Genomic DNA, 16,391 nt, shown 5'->3' with positions numbered 1-16,391 from the left:
TGAGATATTCCTTGAAAAATATCTGCTAGGTCAGAGTATATGCACATTATTAACTTATTTTTTTATTTCATGATGTGTGTGTGTGTGTGTTGCCTGTATGAATGCATGTGTACTGTGTATATGCCAGAGTCTGTGGAGTTCAGAAGAGGGTATTGGATCCCTGGAAATGGAATTAGAGGTGGTTGTGCACCACCATGTGGGTACTGAACCTGGGTCCTCTGCAAGGGCAGCAACTACTCTGAGCCATTTTTCTAGCCCCTATATATAAAGTTTTTTAAATCATCTATCTATTCTTTACCAATAAAAAAAATTGGGAGTCAGATAACAGGGTAAGATCCTGAAAGATCAGAGAAGCAGGGAGCAACCACCAGTGACTTTCTACCTCTCCTGTTCCTTCCTCCAAGCAAGCCCTGCCTTAGTACTTCCTGTCTCTTATCTGTCTACAGTCCTCCAAACCTCTATGGTTAATTTCAGTCAGCTAGTGGCTAGGTTGGCCTTCTGACTTCAAGTAAACTTTACTTGTTCAAACACAATCAAAATATCACACAACAGTTTATATATATATACATATACATATATATATATACATATACATATACATATACATATACATATACATATATATATATATATATATCACATGTGTGCTGGTGTCACTCAACTAGGGTGCTGGGAACCAAATTCGATCTTCTAGAAGAGTAGTATGTACCCTTAACTGTTGGGCCATCTCTCCAACCTTCTACATTTGTTTTCAAGACAGGGTTTCTCTGTGTAACAGCTCTGTCTGTCTAGAACTCACTCTGTAGATCAAGCTGACCTCAAGCTCACAGAGAGCCTCCCGTCTCTGCTTTCTGAGTGCTGTGATTAAAGGCATGTGCCATCACTGCTTGGCACCTCCTACATTTTTAACTTTAGAAAAGATATTGCTAGGGCTGGAGAGTTGGCTCATTAGTTAAGAGCACTTATTGCTCTTACAGATGACTCAAGTTCAATTCCTAGCATCCACATGATGGCTCACACTGTCTATAACTCCAGTTCCAGAGAATCTGACATCTTCTTCTGACCTCACCCACCAAACACACATGCAGTGCACATACATACATACATGCAGGCAAAACACTCAAACAATAATAAGTCAAAATAAGCATCATCAGTTGGATGTGGTGGTTCATGTCTGTAATCCCAGTAGTTAGGAAGTAGAGATCAGCCTGGGCTACATAGTGAGACTATCACAAAAAAACAAACAAACAAAAAAGAAACAAGGGCTTGGGAGGTAGAGTAGTGGTCAATCACCAGCACTGAAAAAAAAAATGTTTCCAGATTGTACTTACTGTGTCAATAAGTAATCCATTAGCAAAGTTGCCCATAACCGCCACTGCATAGTGAAGGCATTTCCAAACTACACAAGGAGATCTGGAAGAGTAAAGGCTTTGCAGCAGCCCGCACTTAGAAATGTTAGAACTAAACCAAGGCACCAGCTTTTGCCTCCATAAAGGCTACCCTTTCCCCATTCTTCATCTTCTCTATATTTTTAAATCAAAATCTCCCACCAGAGACATTTAGAATAAAACATCACATCTGTCCAGCCCTTAGCTACGCCTGTCACCTCATCTCCTACACTGTCATTTATTCCACTGCAGCCACAGACTCTCCTGTTTCATTACATACATCCATCATGCCATCACTTTGCTGTCCACCTGCTGGCATCTACATTATGCTTCAGACTCTATTGGGGTCTCTTCCCCGCCACTCCCTGTCATCTCACAAGCACTGCTTCCTAATACCTGAACATGGTGTGTTGTCTGTCCTTGTTCCTCACCTGTGAGTTCTTGGTGGGTGGGAATGCCCTTGGATCCACTGTTTGTTCATGGTTTCCAGAACAGGGCTTGGCTCGTGTCAGCACTGAAGGTGGGCTGTTGAAGAATGAATGGATGCCTAGTTTTCCATCTTTTGTTAGGTTTATCTTTGGTGTTGCTGTTTAAATGAGATATTTTATTTCTGCACTGCTGTAAGTGGTATGGCTAAATGAATACTATTATGTTGTGCCAAGTAACCCTGATAAATTATCATTTTTAAAATAATAGATTTTCCATTGATCCTCTTAAATTATCTAGATAATACATATCATTTACAAATTGTCATACAATTTCATTTGTTTTTATACCCTTCTTTTTGTCTGACTGCATTAGCTCATGTCTCTAAGTGTTTTCAAAATTGCCGAGGAAGGGTACATGGATTGTCTCATTCAGTTAGCAACAAGACAATTTTTTAATTGTTTTTTACTCTCTTACTAGGATTTATTACTGATGGGAACTCCTTTCTTCTGGGCAATGTTTTGCTTCGCCAGATCCGCATTCCTAATGGTATGCTCTTCCCAGCATCTCTCCATGACCAAGTGAACTTACATCCCCAACATCAGGAGGACAGGGAGAACTACGGGGTTGGCTGGGGCCCCCCTGATACAAACATCACTGAAACGGACAGTATTTGGCATTATCAGAGTCAGGAGTTACTGGGAGGCTATTCCACCCAAGGGGAATTTGCCACTTACTCAGGAGGAGGATACAGTGTGAGACTTGGAAGAAACTCCAGTGTCGCATCCAGGTAAGTCTGTGCCCTGAACAAGAGGCCCCTCACAGGACAGCTGGGAATTTGGACCCAGCTGAAATGTTCCAACAGCTATTGTAATGCTTCTGAACTGTCTCTGGTACTTATACACACTTCTGTTTTACACTTCTAAGGAAATATACCATGTATTTTTATTACTCTTTGGTGTGTATGGGTATTTTACTTGCATGTATGTCAGTTCACCAAGTGTACAGTGCCCTCAGAGGTCAGAAGAGGGTGTCGGACGCCCTAAGGCTGGAGTTGTGAGCTGCCATGTGGCTGCTGGGAATTCACCCTTGATCCTCTGGAAGAGCAGGTAGTGCTCTTAACACACTGTAATTTTCAAATATAAATGGAAACATTACCCTTTGTGAACCATGATTTAAACATCAACCCAAAGTTCAAATGCCCAAACTAAATTGCCAAAGATTTGTAGATAATTTAATTCACAAATCTTGGGAGTCTTTGTCATTGTGAATGAAAAAGTTTAAATTAAAATAGTTGTTTTCTGAGCAGGCAAGATGGCTCTGCAGGTAAGCCTTACAGATTAAATGCCAAATAGGGTTTCTTCGGTTTCTAACCTCGGTGTGAACACAACTGTGAACATCTGGTTTCTTAGTTAACCATCCATGTTACCACAGTGAGAGTTTGGGTGTTACAAGTCTTGAAGTAGTTTATAGGAGCCCTAGGTCAAGGAATGTGGCTTCTCATGTGGTCTGTGACAGTGCCATGACAACCTTGGATGGAGAAAGTAGCTGGTTCTGTTTTCCTATGTCTCCAGAGTTCTGCAGCACCTGGAGCAGAGGCACTGGCTGGATCACAGCACTAAAGTTCTCTTTGTGGAACTCACAGTCTTCAATGCTAATGTGAATCTGCTCTGCACGGTGACCCTCATTTTGGAATCCAACAGTGTGGGTATGGAGGCCTCCTCTCCTTGCTCTAAACCCTGGCCATCTCAGAACAAGGCCTCCTTTACTGATAGTATACCATTCATTCATGCATATTTAATTAAATTTCTCAGAAGTATGTTAGTTCAACTAACAACCTGTCTACCCCCTACTCCCTAGAGGCTACTTTGTTTTTAACTGGTATTTAGCTTTTTGTTATGTTTGTTTGTTTGTTTGTTTGTTTGAGACAGGGTCTCTCTACATAGTCCTAGCTCTCTGGAACTCACTATGTACATCAGCCTGGCCTCAAACTCAGGAGTTGTCTGCCTCTGCTTCCCAAGTGCTGGGATGAAAAGCATGGATCACCATGCTGAACTTTCCAATTTTTTTAAAGTGTTTTTTATTCATGGATTTTTTTTAAGTTTTAAGTTTATTTAATCTATGCAGAGAATTTAGCTTTTATACTCATGTGTCCCTAACATGTGCACACCTTTCATCTCCCAGTTTTCTTTCTCAACTTCATTTTTAAGCTTTTGCCATTGTCATAGTGGCATTTCACAGATGACTAGATGCTAATTGGTACTTTACAGGAAGTCTTCCTTGATCCATCTCCCTTCCTCCTTTCTTCTCTACCTAGAATTGACTGGGAACTTTTCTCTCCTAGACCAGCAGAATAGGCAGCTTCTATCATACTCTCTAAATCAGTGGTTCTTGACCTTCCTGATGCTTCAACTCTCGTGTTTATATGGTTAATCATGTTGTGGTGACCCCCAACCATACAATTATTTCATTGCTACTTCATAGCTATTATGTTGCCACTGTTGATAAGTCATAATGTAAATATCTGATATAGAGGATATCTAGTATGTGACCCCAAAGGGGTTGTGATCCACAGGTTAAGAACCACTGCTCAAAATGAACCTGAAGGCTTCCTAGGGGGTCTTTAAAAGATTTTGTTTAACTGCCAAAGAAATGAGGGGTGGAATGTAAGTCTTGAGTTTTAGCTGTACAATGTAAGAAAATTTGTTCCTGAATGTGCATTCTGCCTAGCAGGGGTATATCTTAGTTACAGTGTTTCAGGGCTGGTATTCACAAGACCTTTCATAAAATTATGAAAGTTTATAAAACCGTAAGTCTTCACATTCTCATTGTCCTTCTAGGTCACATCTGAAACCTTGTAGTCCCTCCACACATGAGCATCTCTGCATTTGTGGGACTGAGTATTTTCCATCCTCACCCTGGCACCACTCTAACTGACATTTCTCCAGTATCGTGCCCTGATTCATTTAGTGTTCTGAATAGTTCTGCAGGAAAACTGAGTAGAATGTGGAGACGGGGATATTTGCAATTGATGATCCAGCAACAGTCGGTATTGCTTTATAAGAAGGAGAAAAGCTTAGATTGACTCCAATTGTTCTTTTTATCAGGGACTTTCTTCACCTCTCTACGACTCGACAGTCTAACGACCCTCCAGTCAGCAGAGAGGGGCTTTGCTTGGATTACCTCACAAGTCAGCTACTACCTACTCGTCTGTTACTACACCTTCATACAGGTGAACTGTATGTCACAAATGAAAACAGCCACCAGGTGAACCCTCTCTGGAGGGATCCATCGTGCCATGGTGCTACAATTACAGTGGTTATTTCAGTCCTTGACCGCCTGGTTTCAGAGCCTGACTGATTAGTAGAATAGCTCACTCAATTCTGGCATGTTCATAGCGTAAGTCAGTTCTTAGACACATTTCCTGCACTTTCTCTCTTAAAAAAGTATTTATTTTTTGTCTGAATGTTTTGCCTGTATGTATATGTTCCACATCCCCATGGAATTCAGGTGTTGGCTCCATTGGAACTGGAGTTACAAATGGTTGCCAATTACCATATAAATACAAGGAACTGAATTCAGGTCCTCTGTAAGGACAACCAGTGCTCTTAACCACTAAGCCAACTCTCCAGGTCCTTTATGCAGTACTAAAAAAAAAAATAGGAATTATTGTAAACAGTATTTTATTGTCAAACTTGATAAACAATGGAATTTTTAAAGCTTGTAAATTAGTTAAGTACACACAATAGTTTTATAATCTCCAAGAATGATTATTCTGATAAATTTCATTAGCCATCAACTTTCCTGTTAGCAGTACCTGAGTGACTGCAGAGAAGCCCCGTGTCTGCGGCCCATGTGCTTTGCCTGCAGAAGTCCCAGGTGGCCAGACTGCTTTCTTAGGGGCAGTCCTGACTAACCAACTGTGCTGTCTTTGCTCAGAGCTGTCGGCTGAAACGGCAGAGGTGGGGGTTCCTCACTAGGAAAAGAAACCTTCTGGACACAAGCATAATCCTCATTAGCTTCAGCATCTTGGGGCTCAACATACAGTGCCTTTCTCTCCTTCATAAAAACATGCTTCAATACCGCCGCGACCAGGACAGGTGAGGGACCCGAGGCACACAGGGCATACCTCCTCGGGCCTAAGGCTTCCTTCTCTTCCAGTTCCCCACCAAATCCACTATATTTGGACAATAAAAGTTAAACTAGAACTTAGACTCGTGCCCACGGCAGAAAAAAAAAATGCTTTGCTAAGACATTTGCACTAGCCCTGCTGAGAGGCTCTGTGTTGTTCAGGTGTCCGTGGAAGATAATGTATTCACATTTCAGAGCGCCAGACTGCTGTGTGGCACTGCCTGGGCCAGTGGTTCCCAACCTTCCTAATGCTGTGACCCTTTAATTCAGTTCCTCATGTTGTGGTGACCCCCAGACATACAACTATTTTTGTTGCTACTTCATTATTGTAATTTTCTGCTGTTATGAATTGCAATTTAAGTGTTTTTGGAGCTAGGTTTACCAAAGGTGTCACGACCCAAAGGTTGAGAACCATTGGCTTAGGCCTTAGGCAACCAAGGATCTGTGGTTGCCAACTTGCTTATAGTTAAAAATAAACTGGTTGCTATGACTTAAGATTACATACTTCACACAACAATTAACTGAACTGCGAGACAAATATTTCACCTCTTCTTATTCTCAGTACTGACAGCTCACTGGTGCCTCTACTGGCACAGAACACAGGAGTGGCAGAAACAGACCAGGATGATGGCACATCTCCTTAGACTAACTCTCCATTTGAGAGATTCAGCACGAACAACAGTGGAGGCTGGTCCTCATTTCTAGGATCAATATGAAGGAAACAAATCAGCTAGGAATTGCCTTGAAAGGCTTTTCAAGATAGCTCTTAGCCAAGGAAGGAGCCTTTTGTTGTTTTCAGTGTCTCTGGGGCCATGCTAGAAAGCCGTTTTCACTGCAGGGCGATTGACCTAGTGGAGCTCAGCAGGTAACCTTCTGCTCGGGAAGCCCTGGCAAAGGCTGCTGACAAGTGATGGCAGCTCCTGCTTCATGCTGAGTACCAGCCAGTCTTTCCTTGGTTACAGGTTCATCAGTTTCTACGAGGCACTGAAAGTGAACTCAGCTGTCACTCACCTCATGGGCTTTCTGGTTCTGCTGGCAACTGTGCAGCTGTGGGACCTGCTACGACATAATGCCCGGTTGCTGGTCATCAGCAAGACACTGAACAAGGCTTGGGATGAAGTAGTGGGCTTTGGACTGATCATCACAGTCCTGCTGAGCAGCTATGCCATGACTGTAAGCCCTGAGGCCTTGCATCTTCCCCAAATGTCAAGTCCTGTCAGTCCACTCAGAAAAGGCCACTGGGAATAAGACCACCAGATTACAGTGGGGTTCAGATTAAAGTCAGCTAGGAAAGCTGGGTTTAGTCATAACATCTTTTTAATAAGATCTTAATGTTTTATATCTCTATTTTATGTGCATTGGTGTTTTCACTGCATATATGTCTGTCTGTGTGAAGGTGTCAGATCCTCTGGAGATGGAGTTGCAGACAGTTGTGACTGCCAAGTAGGTGCTGGGAATTGAACCCAGGTCTTCGAGAAGAGAAGCCAGTGCTCTTAACCTCTGAGCCATCTTTCCAACCCCTATATTTAATGCCTTAAACCCAGATGTTTGTGATGTCTCTAAGATACAAAGTGAGATCAGATAAATTTTGTAGTCACAGTGACTTGAATAGCCATAGGGAAATCTCCATTGCTTCTGTTGGTCCTATCAAGAACCTCTGGACAGAAATGCTATTACCTCTGACTGGCCTTTCTCTTTGCTCAGTTCAACCTGCTGTTTGGATGGAGCATCTCTGACTACCGGAGTTTCTTCAGCTCCACAGTAACTGTTGTTGGCCTCTTGATGGGAATTTTTAACCACAAGGAGGTAAGGCAGACAGAGTAGAAGCAGCCTCATTTCTTTTCAGATTCATGTTTGGCTTAGCAGCTTTAACTAGTGGGATGGGATGGTTGCTTGTTAAGCAACCTGCCACTGCACAGGATAAGGTGAGAACCTACATCCTTTGCCCTTGTTTCAAAGTAATGCCTGTGTAGGACACCATACTACTACTCATCAGCTAGCCTTTCCCCATCCCCTCATCCTATTGTCAAAGGACACTTGGCCAGAACAGCACAAGCTGCTGATGCATTCAAAGGCAGAAGTACTCAAAGGTTAGTGCCAGAAAGAATTCATTAGTTCTTATTACAGTTAACACACATGTTGTGGGTTATTAGTTTAAGATGTGTTTGCATTTGTTTATGCTGTGAAATATTTGTTTAATAATGCAAAGACGTGTTGCATTCTTTTATGTTGCATTTATCTTTGTAAAGCTGTGTTACTTTGCCTGTCTAAAACACCTGATTGGTCTAATAAAGAGCTAAATGGCCAATATCTAGGCGGGAGAGGGATAGGTAGAGTTTCTAGGCAGAGAATAAATACAAGGAGACATCTAGGCTTGAAAAAAAGAGAGCCAGAATCAAGAAAAGGAGAAAAGGGGGCCAGCCACCTATGGAGTAAGAAGAAAAAAAGACATGTAGAATAAAGAAAGGTAAAAAGCCCAGAGGCAAAATGTAGAAGAGAAACAGGATAATTTAAGTTAGAAAAGCTGGCTGGAAACAAGCCAAGTTAAGGGTGGGCATTCATAAGTAAGAATAAGTTTCCATGTACTTATTTGTGAGCTGAGTGGCAGGCCCCCAAAGAGTAAAAAAAAAAAAAAAAAAAAAGCAAAAGCAAAAACAAAACAAACAAAAAACACCCCCCATACATCTTGGTGAATTTACTCCTTCCTCACCCACTTCACAAAAAAAATTACATTTGAGTTAGGTATGCTGGTTAGAACATTAGGATAATTATTAAAAAAGCATACAGTAACACAATTTTACAGAAAAATATATGAACAAAGTGAAGGGGAAACTTCAAATAGACATCTTTGGAGGATTGGGTCCTAACACTGATGGGCTTATGTGATCAGGAAATTAGTGAACTAGTAACACTTGTACAATTAATCACTCTGACGACCCTTTGTCTTAGTTAGGGTTTCTATTGCTGTGATCAAACATCTTGAACAGAAGCAACTTAGGAGGAAAGGATTTATTTGGCTTACATACCCTCCGTTCACTGATAGAGACTAAGACCTGAACTCAAGCCCTGCAGGAACCTAAAGGCAGGAGCTGATGCAAAGCCCATGGGTGCTGCTTGCCAGCTTGCTCCTCGTGGCTTTGCTCAGCCTGCTTTCTTACAGAACCCAGGGCCACCTGCCCAGAGTGGTACCACCCACAAAGGGCTGGGCCCTCCCACAGCAATCACTAATTAGAAAACACCAACCAGACCAATGACTTTGCAATGAACACTCACAAGTAAAGATGTATGGATAAAAGGGTTTACTGTGTGACTCACTGTGTTACACTACAGCTTCTATGATAAGATTTTTCTTTTTTTTTCTTTTAAATTTTGTCTTTGGGGTTTGCAAGGGCAGATATGAAGGGATGGAGAGATGAATGGTGAGGAGATGCAATGATGTGAAAGACAAAGAATAAATAAAAAGTCAGAAAGGAAGAAAGAAAGAGAGGGAGGGACGGAGGGAGGGAGGGAGGGAGGGAGGGAGGGAGGGGGAGGGAGGGAAGGAGGGAGAGAAGAAGGAAGAGTACTCTATAGGCTTGCTTACAGCCTAATCTTATGGATGCATTTTCTCAATTGAAGTTCCCTCCTCTCAGATGGCTACAGTGTGTCAAGTTGACATAAAACTAGCCAGCACACCAATGATTAAAAAAAGATTACTGATTAAATAAGTTAAATCAGTAGCTTTCTTCCCTAGGATGCAACTGTTTTTGCTATACTGTTGTTAAGGCTGTAGCTGCATTCACAAGAGAATGAGCCATAGGTTAACAGGCCTTAGTAGCAATAATGAATAGGCCAACAAAAATAATAAATAATTATTAAAAAAACATTTATTAAAAAGAACACCTTAAAATGCTAAGTACAGAAACCATCCTAGTAAGGCCTGAATTTACAGAGATCTATGCAGAAAAGCAAAAAAGGAATTAACTATCAGTACCCACACCTTACAAGATCATAGTGAGAGCATAGTTAAGTCGGTTTCCCTCCTCTTTCCAAAGCCTTGCAAACTCTACCATAGCTACCCCAGCCAAAAGCCACTTTTCTTACCTTTTTCTGGAAGACTCCCATGTCCAGAGGAGCTTCTCAAATGGCAGACAGATTTTTAAGATCCCTTCTAGTATGCACTTATTCTTCCCACATGCATGTTACTCCAAGCTCTTGTGTTTACAGTCGTATTTTTTCAGAATTTCCAAAAAACATAGCTGGGATTTATTGCTTACCTGGTTTTTCTTGTAGAAGCTATGGAATCAAATTTAATATCCTTACTTGTGTTATGTCCACTTAAAAGTATTTTCCTTTCAATCTTTTTTGTTTCTTTCCCTAGTTTCATCTGACTCAAATGTGTGCTTAGAAATAAACCTCAGACATTAGCACAGGCTGTAAATTTCAAGAGGCCTTACTGTCTTCACAGGTTATTGCTCTATATCCAATCCTTGGCTCCCTTCTGGTCCTCACTAGCATCATCTTGATGGGACTTGTGATCATTAATCTTTTTGTTTCTGCCATTCTCATTGTCTTTGGAAAGGAAAGGAAGGCCCTTAAGGTGAGTAACTGGCCCAGTAACTAAACAATTACCTGTCACAATATTCTGTAACTGGAGAGCTTAATGAAGCATTTAAGACAGTGGTTCCCAACCTTCCTAATGCCATGACCCCTTAATAGTTTAGTTCCTCATGTTGTGCCGACCACCCCCCACCATAAAAATTCCACTGCTACTTCGTAACTATAATTGTTACTGTTGTAAATTGTAATGTAAATATCTGTGTTTTCCAGTGGTTTTAGGCAACCTGTGAAATCATTTGATTCTAAAGGGGTCTCGATCCACAGGTTGAGAACCACTAATTTAATACTATAAGTATGGTGGCACACATCTGTAATCCCAACATTTGAAAGTGGAGCCAGGACTCAGAGTTCAAGGCCAATCTGGGTTATGAAGTTAAGACCCCATGGCATTTCAAACTGACATGATGCAAAGGATCACCACATTCTCCATAGTGGTCTCAGTTCCTTTCCTAGGAAAACAAATTGTCAAGACATAAACATGTGGCCTTCAACCATTCGGTAGACTTTCCCAATATCTGACAGTAAACCATAGTGGTGTCTTTACTATTTACTATATATTTATGGGGTAGTTTGGAGGATATTTTTGATACTTTCACCTACTCTCAGGTCACTTATTTTCTTTTTGTCTTCAAATACTCAGAAAGAAGCTACACTGACAGATATATTACTGCAAAAGCTCTCAAGTTTGTTGGGAATCCGCCAGCACCAGAATCCTTCATCTGAGAAGCATGCTGACAACACTGGGTATTGACCTGAGTCTTAAAATGAACTATCTTAATCTCATTATCACCTAGCACAGCTTATGTTTTACTGTATTATTGACAGTACTTTACATTTCACACTTTGTGTTAGTGAAGAATCTAAATCCCACTGTCTTAGTAATCTTGCTGATGGACTTCAGCAGTGTAATAAGAGAATCATACCCTAAGTATATAGCACAAACCAGCCACCCTGCCAACAGCAGGTAACAGAGTGCTCACCACTCATGTCAAGAGTGAGCTCAAGTGCAGCTCACTGAAAATAGAGTGGCACAAGCACATTCACAGATGCTACCTGAATTCAAATTCAGAGATGGAAATGAGGCCCAAGAGCTCCTGATGCCTGAAGTCCTAAGGGAGAGGAAAGTGAAGGCTGGACCTGGCTTGTACACTAATATGGGTCACCGGTAATTTTCTCCACTAAAATCCATTCATTTGACCAACACTAGAGAAAGCAGAACATGAGATTTTATTAACAGCCACTGAGCTATGAGAGACAAATCAATCAAAAACAATGAGGTTGCTTGAAACAGGTATGTACAGAAATATTATACATAAGCAAAAATCTCATCTTCTAGTCCCAAAGCTAATCTCTTGGGGAAGTGTGGCCTTGGCTAGGGAGAAAGAAGCACATAAGTTACCGTAATAAAGAATCACATCCACCCAGGAAAGCAGTGAGCTATAGCCACATGGCACTAAGACTTAAGGTATCAGTTTGTAATGATTCCCTTAATCATAAAAGTTTTCCAATGAAAACATGCACCCCTTCTTTCCTGTAGGCTTCCAGATCTCTACCCAAGAGACTTGAGTACTTCTATTAAGGCAACTGGAAGCCCACCCTAGGCTTGGATAGAGACCTAAGCTTCTCTCCTAACATGCTATGGGAAAAAAACAAGTTTCTATAGTGCTGCTCTTTCCTAAAAGGGAAACAGAGCACTCAAAATAAAGCAAAAGGCCACAGAGGGCTCCCTGAGAATCCAGTAGAACTAAGAGAGAACTTTTCCAAACAAACTTTGCAACTGGATCCAGGTGGAACAGTGCCCTGCAGCAAGGAGTAGTGTGTATGTCAATGAGAGGGTCCTGCCTCCAGGAACCATGAAAGTGGCTTCCTGAGCCATCTAACTCATCTGAGAAAACACATGGTGGCCTTGATTCTCTCTACAATCACCCCCATGCAGAAGGATGCATTTACAAGCCAAGGTTGAGACATATCATGGGGTAGTCTCTTCCATGGTCCAGCCATCTTTGACAACTTTACCCACAATACTTCTCTTCTCATTCCTCTGGGAATGGAATGGCCAGGAGAGAACCAAGGATCCATGTGACAGAAAGACAGGCAAACACAGCCACCAGAAGCCAGTCGGTGTCTCTAGCTGTTAGTCTCTCAATCTCACTAGAGAACTGGAAAGCAACACAATTGGTAGAGCAGCAAGAGCCCCAAGAGTGCTCAGTGATGGTTAACAGATGAAACGGAATTTCATGGGGATTCACTGTTACAAGGAAGAACTGTGCAGTCTCAACTTCCAGAATGTGGATGTAGTCTGCTCTAAGAGACCTATGTTTTCTTTTTCAGTTCCTCAAATCTCCGGGAAAGATCATCAAAGTCTATGTCCTCTGATGCGGAGGTACTGGCTCCAGCAGATGCCGTTGGGAGTGTGTCTGGCACAGATGGCAACTCTGGCAGTACAAAGTTGTTGTAATTATCCATGGGTCTGGAAGGGGGCTTTGCAGGAGCTTCTGGCTTGGGTCCTAATTAAACCAGGGCAATGAGCACAATGTTACAAATAACAGAGAAATGACTCAGTTATCCTTTGGTAAAACCACCACCCAAAACCCACAATCCCTTTTGGCAGAGGACAAAAAATATCAAACTGCAGGAGAGGCTAGGGATGTAGCTCAGTTGGCGGAGTATTTGCCTAACATACACAAAGCTCTTGGTTTTACCCCAGCACTGCATACAACTGGGAATGGTGGTTTATACCTATCATGGCCAGCACTAGAGAGGTTGAAGCAAGAGGATACGGAAGTCCAAAGTCATGTTAATTCTGATACTATTTGATGTAATAGTGTATTCTGTATAAAGCTTCCAGTTTGTCCCCCCTCCCCCTTATCTTTCGATGTTGAAGATCAAATCCAGGGACTTGCACATGCTAGGCAAATGACCCAACACTAAGCAAATGGCCCAAGCTTCCCAGTGCTGGTAATGGAGATGTACCACCACACTCAACTTCTCTGGTTTTAAACATGCTTTCTGGGGTGCTAGTAGCACTTCATTTTTTAACTTACTGAACAACTACACAAACATGCTTACTTTATGAAAGTTCACCCTTATTGTTTGTGTCCATTTTGCCCTGTGTGCTGGCTAGTTTTATATCGACTGGACACAAGCTAGAATCATTTGGGAAGAGGGAATCTCAATTGAGAAAATGTCCCCATCAGATTAATGAGAGACTCAGCCTAGTAGGGACGATGCCTCCCCTAGGCAGGTGGTCCTGAGTGGTATAAGAAAGCAGGCTAAGCAAGCCATGAGCAGGTAAACAGCATTCTTCCATGGCTTCCACTTCAGTTCCTGTCTCCAGATTCCTGCCCTAATTTTTTAATGGACTGTGATATGGAAATGTAAGCAAAATAAACCCTTCCTCCAGTTTTTTTTTTTTTTTTTTTTTTTTTTGTTTTTTGAGACAGGGCTTTGCAGCCTGTCTTGAAACTCGCTCTGTAAATTAAAAGTGTGCCACTACCTCTAGGCACAAGTTGCTTTTGATCAGGGTGGTTTATCACAGCAATAGAAACCTAACCAACACACCAACATGTCACTTCAAAATAAAACACCAACATGTCACTTCAAAATAACAGCTGTGGTTGAGGACTGGCGTGATGGCTCAGTGGTTAAAAGCTCTTCCAGAGGACCAAGCACCCACATGGCCACTCACAACAGCCTTAACTCCAGTTCCAGAGGATCCAGTAGTCTCTTTTGGTCTCCAGGGACACTGCATGCACATGGTGCATAGACAGACATACAACCATAGACACAAAATAATAATGTTTTAAAAAAATGAGGGAGGGCTGGAGAGATGGCTCATCCATTAAGAGCACATGTACTCTTCCAGAAGACTCAAGTTCAGCTCCTACCACGCAAGTCAAAACCTCCTGTCAAGCCATTCTGGAGAGAGCATGCCTTTAATTCCACCACTTGAAAGGCAGAAGCAGATAGATCTATGAGTTTGAGGCCAGCCCTGTGGTCTACAAAGTGACTTCCAGGATAGCCAGGACTGCACTGAAAAACTCTGTTTTGAAAAACAAAACAAACGAGAGGGGGGGGGAAGAGAGGGAGGGAAGGAGGGAGAGAGAAAAAAAAAGAAAAACAAAAAACCACCAACATTGCAGCCCAAGGAGGGTCCTTCAGCCTCCACAGGCACCTGTACTCACATGTAAAAACCCACATACATATACATATATACATACATACATATATATGTAGAAGATCTGGGCTAGGGAAAATACATTGTTTCAAAGCAAGAAGTTCTGAGTTCTGTGTTAGACACATGATATTGAAAAGAGAACATGGACCATGGAGGGAATGCCATGACCATGGAGAGAAGAATAGGAGGAAAAGAGGGTTCAGCAGTCATCAAGCTCTCTGAAACACTCACCAACAATCTGTGCAGAAGGAATATTTTTATCACCATTAATGTCATCAACCTGCAAAATACAGATTATTACCAAAGGAAAAGACAATGAATGACATCTCTAGGCAAAGTACTAATACTGGTAACCAGCTCCCGTGTTTTCCAAAAGCTAAGCTGTTCACCAAAAGCAACAAAATTTGCTCCTAGGAAAATGCCTCCTGGTCTCTCCATGCTTTTCTGAACCACATAGACACCATATCAACCTCTGAACTGCTAAGCATAGGAAGAAGAGTCTTACCACACTGTGACCCTTTTCAGCTGCCAGGTAAAGCAAACTAATAAATAGTAAATCTATAAGAACCAAGGCCCTTGATGAAGATCCGCCTCATTCCATAAACATTTGGCTATGTTTTGATACATGAAATACTAAGATATGAGAAAGACTCTGTTCCAGAAGAAAACACATCAGCTAGAGATGAAAACCAATGGGAAAAATGATGAACAAACTAAAGATCAGGGAAAGCTTGCTAGGTGAACAATTTACATAGCAAATCCCATACCAACTTGTTTTCTAAGTAAACCTAAGCCAGAAACAGCTGTCAAAGGCTTGGTATGTATATGTAAGACTGGCAGAAAATAAGTAATTGTGGAGCAGAACTGCTGTTACAAAGAGCTCAAGGCATCTTTACTACATGAGCCATTTATACCATATATCCTAAGCACTAGGGACCTAGGGCCTCCTACATGACAGATATACACCTTATGACTGAACTACTTCCCAACAGTTTTTTTTTCCTTAAAATTTTATTTTGAAATAAGGTCTTATATTTGTGATCTATCTATCTGCTTCAGTTCCCAAGCTGCTATGATTACTGGACCTGTGCTACAGGTATGCTCTCTCTAAGTTTTATGTAAAACCAATGCTATAGCCCAAAACCAACTAACTGGACACTTTTGGTTAAGTCAAATACCATTACTATTCTTCCTCATTAATGTTCAAAACTTAACTGGTATTTTAATACATATATTCTAATATCAAATTACAGTAGCCCAATGTGATTCTCAGAGTAGTTAGTAAAACAAATACATCTAGATTAAGTGCTCTAGTAGGGCATACAACTTTCTTTTTCACTTTTTTTTAGATGGGCTCATATAGTCCAAGCTGACCTTGAACTCCTGATCCTCCAAAGTAATGAGAGTACAGGCATGTGCCACCATGTCCATATGAGTACTCTAACTCCCTAGGAGCAGCTCCTTCCTGATTCCTGGCTTCAGTGCTGACATAGCATGCCCACCACAAATGCCACCAACAGCACTCCCCATCTCCAGGGCAGTATGAAAGCAACAAAGAATCCCAAAGCAAGAGCAATACCCATACTAAGTTGATCAAAAGTTTGCCTTCCCTGTTGTCATTAGTTTGCTCTCTTCATGGGATTCACTCTCCTGCCGTTTATCAAAGAGGC

General features: G+C 41.6%; 1 protein-coding gene across 1 annotated transcript in view; it reads left to right on the top strand.

Annotated features, from left to right (window-relative positions):
• The window catches only part of Pkd1l3 (polycystin 1 like 3, transient receptor potential channel interacting), a 60,556-nt gene extending 47,515 nt beyond the window's left edge, over positions 1-13,041 (top strand). The window contains 9 exon segments of the mRNA XM_051201806.1: positions 2,295-2,604; positions 3,389-3,522; positions 4,922-5,046; positions 5,754-5,914; positions 6,908-7,118; positions 7,650-7,751; positions 10,393-10,524; positions 11,185-11,288; positions 12,876-13,041. Coding sequence (XP_051057763.1) covers positions 2,295-2,604; positions 3,389-3,522; positions 4,922-5,046; positions 5,754-5,914; positions 6,908-7,118; positions 7,650-7,751; positions 10,393-10,524; positions 11,185-11,288; positions 12,876-13,002 — 1,406 coding nt within the window. The 3' untranslated portion in view covers positions 13,003-13,041.
• Positions 13,042-16,391: the final 3,350 nt, after the last annotated feature.

Source organism: Phodopus roborovskii, unplaced genomic scaffold (assembly GCF_943737965.1).
Source record: "Phodopus roborovskii unplaced genomic scaffold, PHOROB, whole genome shotgun sequence".
Taxonomy (NCBI): Eukaryota; Metazoa; Chordata; class Mammalia; order Rodentia; family Cricetidae; genus Phodopus; species Phodopus roborovskii.
The sequence above is the reverse complement of the archived record's forward strand: the minus strand, read 5'-3'. Positions and strand labels throughout refer to the sequence as shown.